General features: G+C 42.7%; 1 protein-coding gene across 2 annotated transcripts; it reads right to left on the bottom strand.

Annotated features, from left to right (window-relative positions):
* Positions 1 to 2,963: 2,963 nt before the first annotated feature.
* On the bottom strand, positions 2,964 to 18,027 carry aimp2 (aminoacyl tRNA synthetase complex interacting multifunctional protein 2). 2 transcript variants are annotated; one of them, XM_060901747.1, is made up of 4 exons: positions 17,880 to 18,027; positions 13,204 to 13,410; positions 12,712 to 12,946; positions 2,964 to 3,897 (listed from the first exon to the last, which is right to left on the bottom strand). In XM_060901747.1, exons 1-4 carry the CDS (start codon positions 17,892 to 17,894, stop codon positions 3,509 to 3,511), a joined length of 846 nt encoding a protein of 281 aa, XP_060757730.1. In that variant the 5' UTR covers positions 17,895 to 18,027; the 3' UTR covers positions 2,964 to 3,508. The 2 variants fall into 2 exon arrangements, with proteins under 2 accessions (XP_060757730.1, XP_060757729.1); XM_060901746.1 differs by having other exon boundaries at positions 17,769 to 18,026.
* Between the last annotated feature and the right edge of the window lie 5,184 nt (positions 18,028 to 23,211).

Raw genomic sequence — 23,211 nt, 5'->3', positions numbered from 1 at the left:
GCACCACCATGCCACCCTTATTCCTTCACATTTTACTAAAATTACTCTTAGGCCCTGTCCACACGGCAACGGATTCAGGTGAATCCGATAAAATTTTTTATCGTTTCGGCCTGGCGTCCACACGGCACCATCGTTTTGGGTGCCCCAAAACAATATTTTTTGAGAATGGTTTCCAGAGTGGAAAAATCTGGCAACGGCACCGTTGCGAAGTCGTCTGGATGAGTAGAACGGATTTGTTTACGATGACGTCACAACCACATGACTAGAACAAGCAGCACTCTCACGCGCATCATACATAACAACAACAGCAACAATGGTGGACCCCAGGAGTAACTCGCAGGAGTAACTCCACCTCGTCATTGGTCCAGACAAGAGAGTCGGTTTTTCCTCGCGTAGTCGCAGCCATCTTCTTCTTGTTGTTGTGTGTTTGTTCCTGTGAGTGCTTCACGCCAGGTAGAAGAAGGGGTTTATGCGCATGCGTCCTACTTCTTGTATTGTTCTGGTGTCTCCGATGGGACCGTCTTACAGCGCACGTAGAGGTGTGGCATGTGTATTGCATCGTTTTCAGCAAGCATTGCGTTGCCATATGAACCTGATATTTTACTGATCCGTTGCCCATGTGGACACGATATTTAAAAAAAAAATCTCGTTGCCGTTGTCATGTGGATGTAGCCTTACAAGAGTCATTTCTTAAAAATGAGAGATGCTCATTAAATGGTAGAGTGTGATGCTTACTCGACCATTTAATGACGATCTTAGTGCTGTGATGTTTCTGGGATCTGAAAAAAAATCTGAAGACATTGAAATTTTAAGCATGGGAAATTACAAACCCAAAAAGTTGGGACAGTGTTGAAGATGCAAAATAATGCAAATAAAAAAAGAGAGCAGTGATTTCTAAATTTACTTTGACTTGTGTGGAATTTACTTTTTTGTGTGGAATTTGCATGTTCTGTTCGTGTATATGTGGGTTTCCTCCGGGTACTCCAGAATCTTCCCACAGTCCAAAGACATGCAAATTAGTCAACTGGCTACTCTAAATTATCCATATGTGTGAATGTGAGTGGAAATGGTTGTCTGTTTCTCTGTTAGCCTAGCAATAGACTGGAGAACTGTCCAGGGTGTACCCCGCTTTTTACCCGATGTTGGCTGGGATTGGCTCCATTACACAACAATTCAAAATTGCAGACAGTATGAACCCAAGATATTTCATGTTTTGTCTGGTCAACTTCATTTCATTTGTTAATATACATTCATTCTTGTGTTTCACCAGCTAGTGGCCTAGTGGTAGTGTGTCCGCCTCTCAATTGGGAGATCGTGAGTTCTATTCACGGTCGGGTCATACCATAGACCATCATAAAAATGGTACCTACTACCATCTGGCAGGGCACACTGCAATACAGATACGAGTGGGGAGTTAAACTCTTGTGGTTACCAGAGGACTAGCCCCCCACTGCTATGTGAGAGGCTGAGGGCCGTGGAAACGGAGATCGGCACCACATGGCGCGGGAAGGACTTTAACTTAACTTATTCTTGTGTTTCAGGCCTGGAGATTTGGGGCTAGTAATGAGGTAAAACAGTTAAATAATGATGTGATTTGAAACAGGTGATGTCAACAGGTGATTGTATTCATGATTTGGTACAAAATCAGTTTCCAGGAAAGGCCTGGTCTTTGAGGAGCTAAGATGGGCCGAGGATCTCCAGTTTGTCGACAAATGTATGAGAAAATAATTGAAATGGTTAAAAACAATATTCCTCAAAGAAAGATATGAAAGGATTTGGATATTTCAGCCGTGACAGTGCGTAACTTCATTAAATTATTCAAGGAATCTGCAGGAATTTCAGTGTGTAAAGGGCAAAGGGTGCAAGCCTAAGCTGAACACCCATGATCTCCGATCCCTCAGATGGCACCGCATCAAGAACCGTCCTTCAGCTATACCTGATATAACCACATGAGCTTGGGATTACTTTGGGAAATCTTTGTTGAGTACTACAGAATTACAGCCACAAATGCCAGTTAAAACTTTACTGTGCAAAAGGGAAGCCTTATATTAACTGTGTCCAGAAGCACCATCAACCTCTCTGGGCTCAGAGGCATCTGGGATGGACCATCACACAGTGGAAACGTGTACTGTGGTCAGACAAATCAGTATTCCAGGTCTTTTTTGGAAGAAAAGGACACTGTGTGTACTGGACCAAAGACAAAAAGGATCATCCAGACTGTTACCAGCAACAAGTCCAAAAGCCAGGGTCCGTCATAGTATGGTGTTGTGTCAGTACCCTTGGCAAAGGTAATTTACATTTCTGTAAGTTAATGCAGAAAAGTACGTTGAAATTTTGGAACAACATATGCTGCCTTCAAGACAAAAGCTTTTCCAGGGATATTTCAACAAGAACGCAAACCACATTCTGCACACATTACAAAGGCATGACTGTGGAAGAAGCGGGTGCCTGTCCCCAATAAAGAATGTGTGGCAAATTCTGAAATGAAACATGACAACAACGACCCTGTACTGTGGCACACCTTAAGACCAGGAAAAATGGGACAAAACAACACCTGAAATGCTTCACTTGGTGTCTTCAGTCCCTAAATATATATTAAATGTTGTGAGAAGAAATGGAAATATTCTAAAGTGGTAAATGCATTACTGTTCTAACTTTTTTGGAAACGGGTTGCAAGAATCAAAATTGAAGTGTTTATTTTGAAAAAAACAATACAACTCATGAGGTAAAACATCGAATAATGTGCCGTTGTATTGTTCTGAGTGCAGTACAGATTGAAGATTGTTTCAAATCATTGTTTTCAGTTTCAACATACTGTCCCAATTTTTTCTGATTTGTGATTGTAATATGGGCATCAGAGCCAGAAGAACTACTTTGCCATCTACTGGCTCGACACAGATGTTGCAAGCTTTCTGAATGAAAACTGAACATTCATGAGCAGACAAACAAGACTCCATACAAAGTTTGATCCAATGTGAAAATCTTTAATAGGCTTTAAGAAAAAGACATTACAAAGTATCTGTCATACGTTTCATACGCTTCCCGTAGGTCCTCTGCTTCACATCTGGATTCCTCATCAATACAAGTAATATTCAGCATTAATATAGTACACACACTGCAGTATTATGTTAGGCACAATGTGGAGGGAGACAGCATTCATACTCAAAATCCCCTATTTTAAATGACAGTTCTTTGCTCTAAGAGCACTGTGAATACGACAGTCGTCTGAATTCGGTTATAGATTGATTAACATTATAAATGACCAGAATACGTAAATACTAATAAGGAACTGTGTATGGACTGGCTTTTCGTTTGAGGTCCACCAGCCCTGAGGTGAATTATAGGTAAAGGTAATACGTGGGCAGATCTGAGCTCTATCATGATCACCGAGGCTCCTTTAGCTTATCTGAAATTCTGTGTAGAATAATATAACTTTTCCTCATATTCATTTTACTTATACTTTGTAAAAATGTCTCACCTTTATCTTAACCCATTTGAGAAGACTCACTCATTGCAACAAAGGGGCAATGCAGTGGAAGTGCTCGAGATTCCTGCATGCCTGAAGCCAGCGCTGCACGTTAGCAGGAGTGGACAAGGTCTGTCCATTTCGAAGGATGCAGCACGCGCACACAATATCGGCCAAAGAAGGCTCGTGGCCCAGCAGCCATATCGAGTGGTCGAGAGCGCTGTTGAGTGAACGCAGCACAGCCGCACGCTCCTTACTGCCCCCCTCTGCCAGCTGGAAGAAGGCCGTGTCCACCCAGCTGTCCAACTGTGTGGCAACAATCGGGTCCTTCGGCTCGGAGCCCAGCAGCCGAAAGAGGAAGCGTGCCACGTTGGCCTCACCCTCGATGGGGCACATGCTCTGCGTGCTGAACTTCATCTGCACTTTTGGCACTGGATGAAAAGAGGGATCACATATATGTAATAAAAATCATTGCATAATAAACAGTAATAAATGATGAACAGCTAAGTTATTGTTTTATAATTAGTGATTTATTTATCTGTCAATCTGTCAGGATTTTTAAAATGCTGCATTCAAGTGCTCATCATAATCGATAATAATGACGGAGAAATAGTAAAAACTTCCCTCTGTTCAGGTGCTTTTAGAAAGAGAGCAAAGAAAAATGAACTAAAGAGGGTTTTTTTTCTATATCAAAAAATATCTAAAAATGCGTGCAGTTCTTGCACTTATGCAGGAACAAGAACTAAAACACATTAAAGATACTTTTTTTGAATGTTTTGACCTAATTTTTACACTTGTTTACAGCACGACCGCACTATAACCTGCGAAGAAATCAGTACTGCTGACTGTATTCTTCTCAAACAGATAGTCAAAAACAAGTTTGTTACACGATAACTGAAAATTGTGTTAGTTTTCCACTTGTGAATTAGGGCTGTGCCGATAGACGATGCCATCGTCCATCGACGATGGTGGTCATCCATCACGATGGAGAGCCACCATCGTGATACCACGCCCCCTCTTGTCATAAACATGCATATACGGTATCATCTGGGCCTATTTAACCTAAAAAGTTAGTTTTTAGTTAGTTAGTTTTGTTTAATATATAAATATATTATATAACATATAATTATATATAAATACGTAATTATATAAATCATTATAAAGTAATATCCTATTACCGCTTGTTCACGTAGGCTATGGTGCAGGGATGTGCTAATGAACATAACATGTGGTTACACAAATACAGTATGCTACTAATAATAAATTTTGACTTCATTTTTTAGCCTACACTATACTTTTAATGTAAAATTTGTCATGTTGTTCAAACAAATAGCCACTATTAACGACTTCAGTCGGGAAATATTGCACCTTATCAAACAGCAGTGAAGCGCAGACTTCGGCAGAAGTCAAATAACTTTAATCTGGTAAATAGGCCTACTTTCAGACTCAAAATGGTCCACTCTAAGCCATAATGTCAAACCAAAGGGAAGAATGAAGGTGATTCTGATAAATGTAAAGACAGTAAAAAAAAAAAAAACAATATTAAATCATGATTTTAAAAGCTGGTGCAATAATTCAAACACTAATAAATTGGAAAAATTAGCGCGTTCAAGTGTGCACTAAAGGCCGAAACGCATCTTCAATTGATATGGTGTAAATAAACAATGAGTAATAGCTTAAGTGTAGTTTCTTCTCATAGTTTGAATACTAGTCTTTCATTGTTAGAGCAGATTAATATCTTGCCGTGATCAGTGAGTGCTCGGGGAGGTTCGTTTCCACCTGCGCTTTGCGCAGCTCATTTCTCCGAAGCCAGCTGTGCGCAAACGCAGTGTTGACTGCTCGGCAAACTCCAAACGCTCGGTCTGTACTGGCCCTCTGTTGCGCAAGCGAGTTGGTTATGGCCAGGTTCAAATTGTGCCCAAAACAACTTAACCACGGCCATTTCAATTGCCTGATGGCTGTGACAATATTCGCCCCGTTGTTATGCAGGCGATCTTTTTCTCCTCTATTTTCCATTCGGCAAGTGTCTCGCGCAATGCGTCTTCTAAATGGTCCGCTGAATGTGTCTCTGGCATGAAACTCGTCTGCAGGCATTTGGACTGCATTGCCCACTCTCGGTCCACATAATGTACGGTAGCTGACATATAGGGCATCATGTTGCAGCTGGACCACATATCCGTTATCAAGGCCAAATATTCCACATCACCTCGCGCTTTTTTTTTCTTTACGTGCCAAAGCCTCGGATGAGTATCTAATACTTTTAATAATAATAATAATATATTTAATAATGTGGTATTAAAATCCCCCCCCGCCCACGATATGATCGTCCATCACGATGTTTGCACTGTAAACATCGTCGATGCCAATTAAGAGGACATCGCACAGCCCTATTGTGAATATGCCGAGTGGTTTGAGTGCAAGTTCCAAGTAGAAAAATCCGGAATTCCCAGTTTCTGATGCTACTCCAACACAGCATTAAACGTGCCACACAATAACCATGTCGTATCACAGCAATGTCATTAACATAACGATGTAACCACAGAAAAATTAGGGCTGTGAAACAAGTCTGTGGGTTTGAGTAACTTCGTTAATCAGATTAATTTGTGTAAAACGGTACAAACAGGGTTCATACAATTTTTGATCAGCAAATTTCCATGACTTCAAGCAAAACTTACAAGAATCAATTCAGAAAGTATCTCTTTTTTTTTTTTTCTTTGTTCTGCACGTTCAGGAAAAAGTGAAATAAGCGGTTATGGAATTATCACTACATGACACGATTACAGACAGAGGAGCTGGCTAATAAATGGAATAAATAAATGTGGAATTATGCAATAAGATATAAATAAATAATATAAATAAAATATATCCCCAATATAAATGGAAGTACTCATTTGAAAAACATCGGTTTGAAATAAAACCCTATTTATTATTGAACTACATTGAATCATTTACATACCTATTGTCTCGTTTATTTATTTCAGGAGTTATTTCATAAGCCATATTCATTTATTTGTGTTTATTTATTTATTTCATATTGAGTTAAATGTCATTCCATATTTCAGAGTTGTATAACACCACTTCGAAATGGTACCACAAGAAACACTAAGTACCTGAGGTTTTGTCTTTGCCTTATTTCTCCAACTCTCTACTTTTTAAAATAGTGCTTCTGTGGTTACATATCTTATATATACAGTGCTGAGCGTAAATCAGTACACCCCCTTTGAAAAGTAACATTTTAAACAATATCTCAATGAACACAAACAATTTCCAAAATGTTGACAAGACAAAGTTTAATATAACATCTGTTTAACTTATAACGTGAAAGTAAGGTTAATAATATAACTTAGATTACACATTTTTCAGTTTTACTCAAATTAGGGTGGTGCAAAAATGAGTACACCCCACAACAAAAACTACTACATCTAGTACTTTGTATGGCCTCCATGACTTTTAATGACAGCACCAAGTCTTCTAGGCATGGAACGAACAAGTTGGCGACATTTTGCAACGTCAATCTTTTTCCATTCTTCAACAACGACCTCTTTTAGTGACTGGATGCTGGATGGAGAGTGATGCTCAACTTGTCTCTTCAGAATTCCCCAAAGAAAATAATTTCTTTACACCACAAAGGTGAAGGCTACAAGAAGATCAGCAAAGCTTTACTTATCAGTCAGAATACTGTAGCAAAAGTGGTACAAAAATTTAAGAAAGATGGAACTGCAACCATCTCACAGAGACGTCCAGGTCATCCACGGAAGTTAGCACCTCAACAGGAGCGTCTTCTGATGAGAAGGGTTGAAGAAAATCGGCATGCAAGTTCACTGCAGTTATCTAAAGAAGTAGAAAGCCAAACTGGGGCGACTTTTTCCCGTGACACAATACGGCGTACACTGCAGAGGAATGTCATGCATGGATGCCGTCCACGAAAGAAGCCTCTCCTAAAGCCCAGGCACAAAAAAGCCCACCTAGAGTTTGCCAGGGTCCATGCTGACAAAGATGAAGACTACTGGGACTCTATACACTGGAGTAATGAGACCAAGATAGATGTTTTTGGAACTGATGGCTTCAAAACTGTATGGCGTCGCAAAGGTGAGGAATACAAAGAAAAATGCATGGTGCCTACAGTGAAACATGGTGGTGGCAGTGTCCTTATGTGGGGCTGCATGAGTGCTGCTGGTGTCAGGGAGCTGCATTTCATTGATGGCATCATGAATTCACAGATGTATTGCTCTATACTGAAAGAGAAAATGCTACCATCACTCCGTGCCCTTGGTCATCGTGCACTTTTCCAACATGACTAAACACACATCTAAGGCCACTGTTGGATTTCTGAAGAAGAACAGGGTGAAAGTGATTCAGTGGCCGAGTACGTCTCCTGATCTGAACCCAATCGAACACCGATGGGGAATTCTGAAGAGACAAGTTGAGCATCACTCTCCATCCAGCATCCAGTCACTAAAAGAGGTCATTGTTGAAGAATGGAAAAAGATTGATGTTGCAAAATGTCGCCAACTTGTTCGTTCCATGCCTAGAAGACTTGGTGCTGTCATTAAAAATCACGGAGGCCATACAAAGTACTAGATGTAGTAGTTTTTGTTGTGGGGTGTACTCATTTTTGCACCACCCTAATTTGAGTAAAACTGAAAAATGTGTAATCTAAGTTTATATTATTAACCTTACTTTCACGTTATAAGTTAAACAGATGTTATATTAAACTTTGTCTTGTCAACATTTTGAAAATTGTTTGTGTTCACTGAGATATTGTTTAAAATGTTACTTTTCAAAGGGGGTGTACTCATTTACGCTGAGCACTGTATACACACACACATCTTGGACCCTTGTCATATTGTGCAGCATGTCAGGTCTATGCTGAGCTCTGCACTGTCACGTGTGTGGTCTCAGGAAGAGCAGCTGTTTAACCGCAGTAACGTACTGGGGAGAAGATTTCCAAAAAAGTTGGGCCACTGTGTAAAATGCAAATACAAACAGAATGTGATGATTTGCAAATCATGGAAACCCTATATTTCATTGAAAATAGTATAAAGACAACATATGTTGAAACTGAGAAATTTGATAGTTTTTTGAAAAATATATACGTGCTCGTTTTGAATTTGATATCAGCAACATATTTAAAAAAAAGTTGGGACAGGGACATGTTTACCACCATCACCTCTACTTTTAATAACACTCTGTAAACATTTGGGAACGGAGGAGACCAGTTGCTGTAGTTTTGGAAATGAAATGTTGTCACATTCTTGCAGTCCAGACCTGTCTCCTATTGAAAACGTCTGGCGTATTATGAAGTGCAAAATACGACCCCGTAGACCCCGAACTGTTGAGCGAATTAAATTGTATAATATCAGGCAAGAATGTGGCAAGAACCCAAGAAAGGATGGACTACTGTGTGAGAGAGCGAGAGAGGATAGACTATACAGCAAGTGTTAATTTAAACAAACAAACAAGCACCGTTTAAAAAAAATCATATAACTTTTCCGAACCTTTCTGATTTTTTATATATGTGTGTATGTATATATATATATATATATATATATATGTGTGTGTGTATATATATATATATACACACACACATATATATATATATATATATATATATATATATATATATATATATATACACACACACACACACACACACACACACATATATGTATATATATATATATATACACACACACACACACATATATATGTATGTGTATATAATTTTATATATATATATATATATATATATATATATATATATATATATATATATATATATATACACACACACACATACATACACACTACTGTTCAAAAGTTTGGGGTCACTTTGAAAAGTCCTTATTTTTGAAAGAAAAGCACTGTTCTTTTCAATGAAGATCACTTTAAACTAATCAGAAATACACTCTATACATTGCTAATGTGGTAAATGACTATTCTAGCTGCAAATGTCTGGTTTTTGGTGCAATATCTCCATAGGTGTATCGAGGCCCATTTCCAGCAACTCTCACTCCAGTGTTCTAATGGTACAATGTGTTTGCTCATTGCCTCAGAAGGCTAATGGATGATTAGAAAACCCTTGTACAATCATGTTAGCACAGCTGAAAACAGTTGAGCTCTTTAGAGAAGCTATAAAACTGACCTTCCTTTGAGCAGATTGAGTTTCTGGAGCATCACATTTGTGGGGTCGATTAAATGCTCAAAATGGCCAGAAAAATGTCTTGACTATATTTTCTATTCATTTTACAACTTATGGTGGTAAATAAAAGTGTGACTTTTCATGGAAAACACAAAATTGTCTGGGTGACCCCAAACTTTTGAACGGTAGTATATATATATAAGTGCTGTCAAAGTTAACGCGATAATAACGCGTTAACGCGATCTCAATTTATCGCGATTAAAAAAAAATAGTGCCGTTAACGCAAATTCTAATTTGGCCCTGCGAGTCACCCGTAGTTCCTGTTGAGGCTTGTCGCGTGCTGCTTCAATAAGAGTACGTGTGAGTGATGGAGAAAGGCACAGACATATAAACATCCTCGCCGCCATATTGGGTGGGGCAAAGTGGAGATTCTTCAACCGTCTCTGGTATAGCGTCTAGACAGTAGCTGAGAATAAAGACGCCTCATTCATGTGCTGCGTTTAACTGTACCAACAGGTTTACCGTCCAAACGAGATCACATGGGATTACCTTTCACAGGTGAGACTGGAAAAATACTTTTCAGTACTGTTCCTTCAGTCTTCAGTTTCCCAGCTCATCTCCACTGGGTAGGTGTAGAGTTATAAGCAGTGAGAATTAGAGAATACAGTGCCACACTATGATGAACGTTTCTGAACGTATGATGAATGTTTTTATTTTCATCTGTTTTTTTCTTCTTTTATGGCAAATACCTCTCTTCAAAAGAAACTAATGAAGAGTAAAATAAAACATTTTTTTATTTTCACAGTGATATGCACTTTATTTTTCATCCCTTGGTTTTCTCATCTAATATGGAAGTTATGGATGTCAGTGGCTGTGACAAGACGTGTTATGCTCTGCAATAAAAAAAAAAAACATTGGTACAAAGCATGCCCATTCACTTTTTTATGCTGATAAGAGAATTACAATGGTTTTTCATGTGACAAAAATGTGCGATTAAATTGCGATTAATCGCGAGTTAACTATGACAGTCGCGACATTAATCGAGATTAAATATTTTAATCACTTGACAGCACTAATATATATATATATATCTCATCTCATTATCTCTAGCCACTTTATCCTGTTTTACAGGGTCGCAGGCAAGCTGGAGCCTATCCCAGCTGACTACGGGCGAAAGGCGGGGTACACCCTGGACAAGTCGCCAGGTCATCACAGGCAGTGTTGGGCACGTTACTTTCAAAAAGTAATTAGTTATAGTTACTAGTTACTTTTCCCAAAAAGTAACTGAGTTAGTAACGGAGTTACTTTGTCATAAAAGTAACTAATTACCAGGGAAAGTAATTATTCCGTTACATTTTGTTCCCCTTCAAAAAAAAAAAATCAAATTAAATTAGTGTAATCATAATAAAAGTGAATGTTAAATGTGTTTAATGACTGAAATGGACACTTAACAGAACCAATTAGTAATGTTATCTACACATATTAATATTTTTGTGGGACAATGTGAGATAAGACATCTATCAAATGTAATATATTTTTGTAGTTATTAAAATTATGTTACTAATTACTGGCCACTGACGAGGACAAACGCTTTGTTCCTCGACATAATGTGCATTGCACGTAAACACTCTTGCCTTTTATTTCAAGTAATGAAAAGTAATGGCTGTATTTCCAATGTGAAAGCGCAGTGCTGGGCTGACCGCTCGCCATCGCTGTGTCTTCTGATTGAAAGAGTGTGCAGTAGTGCAGTAGGCGTGGCCTACCTACGTATGTTGTCCAAATCTACTCTGATTGGCTTACTGTGCCGTTGTCTCGCGTCTCCCCGCCCCACACTAAAGCAGAGTAAAGAAAGGCTGAACGAGCGGCGTGCCAGATGAGAACAGCTTTAATAAAGTAACGCATAGCATTTTATTGTAAGTAACGGGAACGGCGTTATAACGATGTAAAAAGTAATTAGTTAGATTACTCGTTACTAAAAAAAGTAACGCCGTTAGTAACGCCGTTTATTTGTAACGCCGTTATTCCCATCACTGATCACAGGGCTGACACATAGACACAGACAACCATTCACGCTCACATTCACACCTACGGTCAATTTAGAGTCACCAGTTAACCTAACCTGCATGTCTTTGGACTGTGGGGGAAACCGGAGCACCCGGAGGAAACCCACGCGGACACGGGGAGAACATGCAAACTCCGCACAGAAAGGCCCTCGCCGGCCACGGGGCTCGAACCCGGACCTTCTTGCTGTGAGGCGACAGCGCTAACCACTACACCACCGTGCCGCCCATATATATATATATATATATATATAAATAATAATAATAAAAATAAACTTTACCAGTTGGGAGGTCTGTATCGTGAAATACCGTGACCGAGGTCTTTCAAGGCCGAGGTCACGGTATTTCACGATACAGACTGACCTTAAGCTGGTAAATAATATATTTATTTTTTTCTTTACCAAATTCTAACAGGAAATGAGAGCGCCCGAAAGGGAAACCATATTTAGAACAAACCTGCTATAAGTTTGTCAAAAACCTGTTTGACAAGCTACATGAGCTCGGAATTTTCCACAAAGAAAACCTGATCTAGATCACTTCCCTGATCTAGGCGACAAAAATGCTGACAAAAAATTGCTACCATGTTTGTTGTTGTTGTGAACAAGCGAGTCGTCAAAGGTCCGTAACCGGGGTCCGGATCGTAGGATTCCGGACCGCTCGCGAGCCAATCAGAGAGCACGATTTGATGGAAACCGGACCACGAAAAAAAAAATATTTATTTTATTTCCCCCCCATCATTTTTCCAGGTCTGGAAAATATGATTTCTAAATTCCATGATTTTTCCAGGATTTTCATGACCGTGTATATAAAATTAAATTGGTGGTGTATACTAGGAACTATAAGAATTTCTTTGGTGTGTTAGAATGCTCAGAAAACTTTTCCACCTTCAGATGTTAAACTTCATGCCTTTATGTCAAATCCAAATTATGCAGCATTAACCAAAGACTTCCCGATTAATTCCATGAAGAATTGCACAGCTACCAAATGATGCCTGCATTCCAGAAACAAAACTACGTTGAACTAATCCATCCTCATCCTCTTACCGTCTTTCCATATGAGTGTAAAACCCAGCTGGAAGCACTGGCGGGTACAGCTCTCAGTATGGCGTGGCCCTAAGCACAAGAGAAGCTGAGGAGGCACACTGGAGACGGATGAGTGTACATGCACGGAGGAGAGCACACGGTAACTCTGGCACAGAAGCCCGTGCAGCACCAGCAGGGACAGTGGTGGATTGGCAGGGTTGGCATTAATCACTATGTCCCTCAGAGCACCTGGGTTCTAAAAAAAAAAGAAAAAAGAAAAGAAAATATACAGTACTGCGTGCACCTTCACTGCACTTCACTGCATCTAGCCGGGCTTGAGGTTCTTGTTTTTACAAGTTTGTGATGTGGAATAAAAACAGGACGGGTGAAATTAGTTTTCGCTACATACATTCCATCACCGTGACAAACAAACTGTTCATTTTACTTAGCAAACCAGCCGACAAATATATTAAATAATGGAACAAGAAGGTAAATTACATTGGACTTGCTCACCTTTCCGAGAAGAGCGTCCAGATCTGCCGTGCCTGTGAAGGAGGACACGGTCGTGGTCTGTGACAGAGTTGTAACATCCATGTCAGCATCTGGAGTAGTGACCGTCTTCGCCAGGCCGTCCACTGCCGCTTTCAGCTCGTACAGCTTGCGCATAATCTCGTCCTGGCGAGCCTCCAGAGCTTTAATGGCAGGATCCACCTCACCATTCTGAAAAAGTGACAGAACATATACACCAACACTGAGAGACAAGATGAAACATCTGACAGATGTTTAAGGCATGGTTCTACAACTTTAGGCAACTTTCTCAGACTCTATATGAAGCCCATCCATCCATTATCTGTAGCCGCTTTATCCTGTTCTACAGGGTCGCAGGCAAGCTGGAGCCTATCCCAGCTGACTACGGATGAGAGGCGGGGTACACCCTGGACAAGTCGCCAGGTCATCACAGGGCTGACACAGAGACACAGACAACCATTCACACTCACATTCACACCTACGGTCAATTTAGAGTCACCAGTTAACCTAACCTGCATGTCTTTGGACTGTGGGGGAAACCGGAGCACCCGGAGGAAACCCACGCGGACACGGGGAGAACATGCAAACTCCGCACAGAAAGGCCCTCGCCGGCCACGGGGCTCAAATCCAGAACCTTCTTGCTGTGAGGCGACAGTGCTAACTTCCACCCATCCATCCATTATCTGTAGCTGCTTATCCTGTTCTACAGGGTTGCAGGCAAGCTGGAGCCTATCCCAGCTGACTACGTGCGAAAGGCGGGGTACACCCTGGACAAGTCGCCAGGTTATCGCAGGGCTGACACATAGACACAGACAACCATTCACACTCACATTCACACCTACGGTCAATTTAGAGTCACCAGTTAACCTAACCTGCATGTCTTTGGACTGTGGGGGAAACCGGAGCACCTGGAGGAAACCCACGCGGACACGGAGAGAACATGCAAACTCCGCACAGAAAGGATTCTGGTAAATCCCTCAATTTGCCTGGACATTCATTCCAATCTTCAACTCAAAAACAAAGTGAAACCAAAACTATAACAGATCAAGATTACAACCGAATATAGCAGGAGTGAAAATGTAAAAACAAAGAAATGAAATCATGAAATAGGAACAATATTTGATACAAAACGTGCCAGTGTGCTGTTTTTGAATAGGCTGTAGGACAGTTCTGAACATTTTTTCAAACAGTCTGTCAAGACAAGGCGCTGCATGTCTCGAGCCAGAAACATCATCAGTGACCCCCTCACACCCTCATTATGGTCTGTTCAGACTGTAACAGACTCAATAAGATCATCAGGAAGGCCAGCCATGTTGTAGGCGTGGAACTGGACTCTCTGACAGTGGTGCTGGAGAAGAGGACACTGTCCAAAATAAGAACAATCTTAGATTGTCCTTCCCACCCTCTACAAGAGGAACTGATCAGCCACAGGAGCACGTTCAGTAAACGGCTGATTCTTCCACGCTGCACAACTGAGAGACACAGGAAATCATTCCTACTGTACCTGTTGCTGTCAAGCTGTACAATGCCACTGGATAACTGTGGTACACTGTCTTACCATGTATCCTTAACTCAGGTGCAATATATATATATATATATATATATATATATATATATATATATATATATGAATCATTGTATATAAAATCACTTCATTTTGCTTTTACTTAAGTTATTGAACTTGTGTAAATTTATCACCTCCACCAAGGAGGTTATGTTTTCGGTAGCGTTGGTTTGTTTGTTTGTCTGTTAGCAACATTATGGAAAAAGTTATGAACGGATTGCTCTGAAATTTTTTCCAGAGGTGTGACCGGGCACAAGTAACAATCCATTAAATTTTGGCGGTGATCTGGATCATCTTCTGGATCCCGGAATTTTTTAAAGGATTCTTGGCGGAGGCTTGCGCTCTCCGAGTGCTTTTCTAGTTTTTTTTGTTTATTCTTTTTTTTAAAGACTATTTTATCTTCTATTTTTAAGACAGTAGCGAGACCAGCTGTGATGTATGGATTGGAGACCGTACCCTTAACGAAGAGACAGAGGTGGCGGAGTTGAGGATGTTAAGGTTTGCGATGGGAGGTTGGACAGGATAAGGAACGAGCACATCAGAGGGACAGCACATGTGGAGAGCTTGGGAATTAAGTTAAGAGAGATGAGACTGGGCGGCACGGTGGTGTAGTGGTTAGCGCTGTCACCTCACAGCAAGAAGGTCCGGGTTCGAGCCCCGTGGCCGGCGAGGGCCTTTCTGTGAGGAGTTTGCATGTTCTCCCCGTGTCCGCGTGGGTTTCCTCCGGGTGCTCCGGTTTCCCCCGGGTGCTCCGGTTTCCCCCACAGTCCAAAGACATGCAGGTTAGGTTAACTGGTGGCTCTAAATTGACCGTAGGTGTGAATGTGAGTGTGAATGGTTGTCTGTGTCTATGTGTCAGCCCTGTGATGACCTGGCGACTTGTCCAGGGTGTACCCCGCCTTTCGCCCATAGTCAGCTGGGATAGGCTCCAGCTTGCCTGCGACCCTGTGGAACAGGATAAAGCGGCTAGAGATAATGAGACGAGATGAGACAGATGGTCTGGGCACATCCTGAGAAGAGATGCAGAGCATGTGGGAAGGAGAATGTTGAGGATGGAGCTGCCAGGCAAACGAAAACGAGGAAGGCCAAAGAGGAGATACATGGATGTGGTGAGAGAGGACATGAAAGTGGCAGGTGTGGTAGAGAAGGATGCGGAAGACAGGGAGCAATGGAGACGAAAGATCCGCTGTGGCGACCCCTAATCGGGAGCAGCCAGAAGAAGAAGAATTTTATCTTCTATTTTTAGACATGTTTACTTCTTCTTTGATTCAGGAGCTTGGTTGCAAATTTGAATTTCCCTCCGGGGATTAATAAAGTAATTCTGATTCTCCCTTCTGGCCTCTGGAAAGAGGCTCCACAGCATTCGGTGCAGGACCACCAGGTTCTGTAACAGCTTTTTCCCCTCAGGCCACCAGACTGCTGAACTCCAAACCCAAACTCTAAACTTCTATTTATAACTTGAACATTTCCTAATTCCACAGGTCAGTTTATACTATTGCATTTTATAATATTTTTGCCGTGGGTGGCACGGCGCCTCACAGCAAGAAGGTTCTGGGTTCGAACCCAGCAGCCGGCGAGGGCCTTTCTGTGTGGAGTTTGCATGTTCTCCCCGTGTCTGCATGGGTTTCCTCCGGGTGCTCCGGTTTCCCCTACAGTCCAAAGACACGTGGTTAGGTTAATATGGGACGGCCTTGGGCTGAGGTGCCCTTTAGCGAGGCACCTAACTTCCAACTGCTCCCCGGGCGCTGTTAGCATGGCTGCCCACTGCTCTGGGTACGTGTGTGTGCTCATTGCTCATGTGTGTGTTCACTGCTTCAGATGGGTTAAATGCAGAGAGGAAATTTCACAAGTGTGTGATGAATAAAGTTGTACTTTCTTTTTTCACTGCTGCATAATTTAATGCACTTCATATTGGGCACCATGGTGGTGTAGTGGTTAGCCCGGTCGCCTCACAGCAAGAAGGTTCTGGATTCGAACCCAGCAGCTGGCGAGGGCCTTTCTGTGTGGAGTTTGCATGTCCTCCCCGTGGGTTTCCTCCGGGTGCTCCGGTTTCCGCCACAGTCTAAAGACATGTGGTTAGGTTAATATGCGACGGCCTTGGCTTGAGGTGCCCTTGAGTGAGGCACCTAACTCCTAACTGCTTCCCGGGCGCTGTTAGCATGGCTGCCTACTGCTCTGGGTATGTGTGTGTTCACTGCTTCAGATGGGTTAAATGCAGAGAGGAAATTTCACAAGTGTGTGATGAATAAAGTTGTGCTTTCTTCTTTCACTGCTGCATAATTTAATTTAAATTTAATACACTTCATATTGGGCGCCATGGTGGTGTAGTGGTTAGCCCGGTCACCTCACAGCAAGAAGGTTCTGGGTTCGAACCGAGCAACCAGCGAGGGCCTTTCTGTGTGGAGTTTGCATGTTCTCCCCGTGTCTGTGTGGGTTTCCTCCGGGTGCTCCGGTTTCCCCCACAGTCCAAAGACATGCGGTTAGGCTGAGGCGCCCTTGAGCGAGGCACCTAACTCCTAACTGCTCCCTGGGCGCTGTTAGCATGGCTGCCCACTGCTCTGGGTATGTGTGTGTGTTCACTGCTTCAGATGGGTTAAATGCAGAGAGGAAATTTCACAAGTGTGTGATGAATAAAGTTGTGCTTTCTTTCTTTCTTTCTTTCTGTGCTGAGCAACGAAATTTCGTTAGGTGTACACTTGTTGCATATTGAATGGCAAGGAAGGTTGTCTGAGTACAATGTGAATTAAAAATAAAATACATCCTGCGTAGAAAGCTGCGCAGACTTGAACACCTCGAATACACACATTGCCCAGAACTCATGTGAGTTGCATCAGCCGGTTTTAAAGCGCATTTGCGCCCCAACACATCTAGTTTGCAGTGTAACGAAAGTCAGCTGACTTCACCGACAGATCGCTTGCTGTAGTTACAGAAAACACACGGAACAGCTTCCCGAACCCACTGACAGATCCGTGACTGCCGGATTTACCTGTAGCGCAGATTCGGCGCAGCTGCTTCCGGGCTGCGCGTGGATATTCGGTAACTTGTACATGCACGTGGGCAAATCAATCTTTATGCCAGCCTGGCTCGTGGGCTTTACCTGGTACATGGGCATGATGTCTGACTCCAGAAAAACAAATACCAACACAATCCGAGAGACAACTAGTGCTGTGGAATCCGGCCGATTTCCCGACTGCCCATGCAGCACCAACAACACTACAGCGGAAAGAGGCCGCGTGAGCGTGACGTCACTTCCTCCGAAAGTAAAAGTTCTGTTTTTTAAAAAGTAAATTGAAGAACTTGTGTTCCATGTGCACCAGAACACAGTGAACTCCCTCTTACAACATTCACTCACTCCTCCACATTCTTCCTGCCGGTCCTGGGAATCGAACCTACAACCTTTCGGGGCGGTGGTGTCGTGGTTAGCACTGTCGCCTCACAGCAAGAAGGTTCTGGGTTCGAATGAGGGCCTTTCTGTGTGGAGTTTGCATGTTTCCTCCGGGTGCTCCGGTTTCCCCCACAGTCCAAAGACATGCAGGTTAGGTTAACTGGTGACTCTAAATTGACCGTAGGTGTGAATGTGAGTGTGAATGGTTGTCTATGTGTCAGCCCTGTGATAACCAGGCGACTTGTCCAGGGTGTACCCCGCCTTTCACCCGTAGTCAGCTGGGATAGGCTCCAGCTTGCCTGCGACCCTGTAGAACACGATAAGCGGCTACAGGTGATGGATGGATGGATGGATGGAAGTTAGCACTGTCACCTCACAGCAAGAAGGTCCTGGGTTCGAGCCCAGCGGCCAGCGAGGGCCTTTCTGTGCGGAGTTTGTATATTCTCACCGTGTCCGCGTGGGTTTCCTCCGGGTGCTCCGGTTTCCCCCACAGTCCAAAGACACTCAGGTTAGGCTAATTGGTGGCTCTAAATTGACCGTAGGTGTGAATGTGAGTGTGAATGGTTGTTTGTCTCTGTGTCAGCCCTGTGATGACCTGGCGACTTGTCCAGGGTGTACTAGACCCCGAAGCCGCCGCCAGGCGCCGCTAAAACCGCCATTTAGAATTTGAGCCGCCGCCAGCCAATAATTTTGTAAGCCAATTTGAGCCGCTATCTAATAAAATTTGGCTGAGCCACTAAGAATTGTGTACATCAAATAATGGGTTTATCCACATCATGAGCTACAAGAAAAGTGACACAAACATGATCAACTGTACACACTAGTAGTAACACAACAGAGACGTATAGGCATACACTGTAGAGATTTAGAACTGATATCACAGCACAGAGAGCCACCACAAGCTTGCCGTTGTGACTACCTGTCTGGCTTCCCGCCCCTCACACCGTTACCACGATACACTGGGGAACCCGGGAACCCACCCAGAGCATCAATCGACTCCGATATCGACGAGATGGCTGCATTCTTTGCCGCTGCTGAGGGAAAGTGTAAAGGTATTTTTTTTTGTTTGTTTGTTTGTTTGTTTCACATACTTCGAGATTGATAAAAAAAAAAGTACTCCACCACTCTACTTTCATCATAGTAAGATAGCTGCCAGTCCTTCACTGGTCATTGCTAGTGAGAGTAGATAGCTAGATGCCTTCCTCGAACAATCCAGATTAGCTTATTATTAGCATTGAACTACAATCTTGCTAGATTTATATTTACAATGAAGTAAGAGACCAGGGGACCTGTGGTAATTTGCTATTTATTCCCCCCATTTGTTTGATCCGTTCGCTTGGATATATGCCACACAGTGACGTCCAGTATCAGCCATTTGTAGCCATAAACATTTTGGTGGCTGCAGCAGCCATGAAGGTTTTGGCTGAGTCAGCTAGCCAGCCAATAATTTCATCAGCCAGCCATTATCCTGAAAACAAACGGCTTCGGGGTCTAGGGTGTACGCCACCTCTCGCCCATAGTCAGCTGGGATCGGCTCCAGCTTGCCCGCAACCCTGTAGAACAGGATAAGCGGCTACAGATAATGGATTGATTGATTGATCCATCCATGTTTTTGTACAAAATTATTTATCTGGACAAAAAAATTGGACAAAAATATAAATAATAACTAGACAAAAATAACTGGATAAAAATAACAACAAAAATAGACTGGTCTTGTGCATAATAGTAACCAAAGTAGTCGAATTATGTATTTATTCAATGTATAATGAATTTACAACAACTTTAAAAGCCTTGTTTGTTGGAGCCAGTGATAATCTGGAAACCCGAGGAGTTAAGGCCACTGCATGCTCTTGCGACAAAGCTTTCGCAGATAGCTTTTCGCAGACAGTTGTAATTTATCGTTGAGCGGGGAGTATAGGCGTGTATAGGCGTGTGCGATGTTATTCACCGCCACAACGCAAGGGGGCGCGAAGTCGCGAAATCGCTAGGAGTAGTTGGTGGGTGTGGCTAGTGGAGTGTTTATCTTCCAGTTACTGAGCAACAGGTCATTCAACACCGCTGTCCTTATAATGCGCTGTCCTTATAATGACTTGAACTGGAGTCGTATAGATGTATGTACTTCCTCACTTCCTCGATCAACCGCTCTTCGTGCTGCTCCATCTTCGCTCGTGTTTTTAAAAATGGCGGTCGTGAAAACAAACCAAACTGGGGAAGTAGGGAAGTGGAAGTGCGTGTACAGCGGATGTAGAGTGGACCAATCAGAGCCCTCTTGTCTGCGACGCTTCTGTGAGGCTGTCTGCGGTGGTCACAAATTTTGGGAGGTGCGCGCAGAGCGTCTGCAAAGGGGGGGGCTATGCAGACACCGTCTGCGAGGACTGGGTTGTCAGCATAAATTGGCCCTTAGTCCCCCCAAACCCTGTACCTCAGCTACTTTTACTAACAGCTTAATCGCAAAATTATCTTAACTATGTGAATACGTGATTCTTGCGCTTTTGGAAGCTCCATGGCACAAACTATTCTTGGGTTTTACGTAAAAAGTTTTGAAAATGTGTACTTAATCAATCAATTGATTGATTTATTGATTGATTGATTAATCTTCAGTCATTAATTTTTCTTGGTCAGGACTGCAGTGGATCTGGAAATTATCCTGGGAACATTGCGCATGAGGCAGGAATACAGTGCACCCTGCCATTTCATAGGGCACCAAACCCCACACACAACTTTTTTGTTTACTGAAGTGAAGACTTGTTCTTCACTGATAAGCCATAACATTAAAACCACTAACAGGTGACTTGATTAACATTGATAATCTCCCTACAGTGGCACCAGTCAAGGCACAGTCAAGTGGCACCAGTCAAGGCATCTCAAAGTTGATGTGTTGGAAACAGGAAAAATGGGCAAGTGTAAGGATCTGTGTGATTTCAACAAGGGCCAAATTGTGCTGGCTGGAAAATGGGTCACAGCATCTCCAAAACAGCAGGTTTTGTGGGGTGTTCTCGGTATGCAGTGGTTCCTACCAACCAAAAATGGTCCAAAGAAGGACACCTTGTGAACCAGTGACAGGGCCATGGGCACCCAAGGCTCACTGGTGCATGTGGGAAGTGAAGGCTAGCCCGTCTGGTCTGATCCCACAAAAGAGCTTAGCTATTATAGCACAAATTGTTGTAAAAGTAAATGCTGGTTATGATAGAAACATGTCAGAATACACAGTGAAACACACAGCAAGTTGTTTGTTTCACTATAGAGTTGTTTGACTTCAGTGACAGAAATATTACTCATCTCATCTCATTATCTCTAGCTGCCTTATCCTGTTCTACAGGGTCGCAGGCAAGCTGGAGCCTATCCCAGCTGACTACAGGCGAAAGGCGGGGTACACCCTGGACAAGTCGCCAGGTCATCACAGGGCTGACACATAGACACAGACAACCATTCACACTCGCATTCACACCTACGGTCAATTTAGAGTCACCAGTTAACCTAACGTGCATGTCTTTGGACTGTGGGGGAAACCGGAGCACCCGGAGGAAACCCACGCAGACACGGGGAGAACATGCAAACTCCACACAGAAAGGCCCTCGCCAGCCACGGGGCTCGAACCCGGACCTTCTTGCTGTGAGGCGACAGCGCTAACCACTACACCACCGTGCCGCCCGCACACGCATGATACTGCTGCTAATTAATTGCATCCAATGACACACCAAGCTCTGTGACATTGTGACATGAATCTTTGTAATGACTCAATTCACTTTTATTTGTTGCTGCATTAGTCAGTATCATAATCTCACCATTATCTAACTGACTATTTATTATGTATCATGATCTCAGTATAGCATGTGGAATTGCAGCAAGTACCATTGTAACATCCAGCCTAACCCTAGTTTTTTTGTTTGTTTGTTTAGATGTTTTAAGAAGAATAAGGCTTTATTTGTCACATGCACATTCAAGCACAGTGAAATTCATCCTCTGCATTTAACCCATCTGAAGCAGTGAACACACACATGCACACACACAAGTGAGCAATGAGCACACACACATATCCTGAGCAGTGGGCAGCTATGCTACAGTGCCCAGGGAGTAGTTGGGGGTTAGGTGCCTTGCTCAAGGGCACTTCAGCCCAAGGCTGCCCCATGTTAAAGCATATATGCAGAACTATGTTTATAAATGCCTTGACACCTCAAGAATGGCACAGGAATAGTTTTAAGTGTTAACAATAACTCTAATATAGTAATTTTTACGATTAAAATGATTCATATAGATAGCGGTCTGAGTGAATGACCTTGACATCTGTGACGTCACCACAGGAAGGCTATTGGTCTCATCGCCATTTTTGCTATATTAAAACACAGAGCTAACTGCAACTTCGAGCTTCCATTTTGAGCTAATTTATCGCCATGCCAGGTAGAATGTTCAAACTGCAAAGATTTGGACACATTTTGCGAGAAGTTCATGGGCACATTGGGCGCCTACGAAGTGGTCTCTCCTCTGCTCTGCACATTTTACTGATGACTCGTACGAGACCTCTGATCTGTTGAGGAGCGTTGGCTATAAGCCCGTATTGAAAGAGGGTGCAGTACCAACAATTAAAGGAAAAGGAAACTACAAGAAAAGGAAAGTAAGTTCAGTTGCACCAGTTCTCCTGGAGTGTGAGCTAAAACCTGGGATGGGACGTGACGTGACATATTATTGCTCGGGCAGTGACCTCCCCACAGTTGTTGCTAAAACCAGTGACGTCTCATCCCATCCCGGGTGTTAGTAATTGCCTGAGCCAAGCAGTAATGGCGGAGTACTCAGTATGGAGAAAATGGGGAATGAGTGGACCAGCCATCTGATTTCTTCGCTGGATATGTTTGCCTCAGCAGCAATATCTCGCCCTTACGTGGGAGAAGCGAATGAACAGAGAACTGAACGAACAACTGAAAGTCAGATTGTTTCAAAACAATCGGCCACAAGCTCGGCCTTCAAGAAGTGAGAACACAGACGGGTAAGATGCGACCCTTGTTTGGATACAAAACAACAAAAACATCAACACTCGTTGTTTACTTGC

Source organism: Neoarius graeffei, chromosome 20 (genome assembly GCF_027579695.1).
Source record: "Neoarius graeffei isolate fNeoGra1 chromosome 20, fNeoGra1.pri, whole genome shotgun sequence".
NCBI lineage: Eukaryota > Metazoa > Chordata > Actinopteri > Siluriformes > Ariidae > Neoarius > Neoarius graeffei.
Note: the sequence above shows the minus strand (reverse complement) of the source record. Positions and strands in the feature narration are given on the sequence as shown.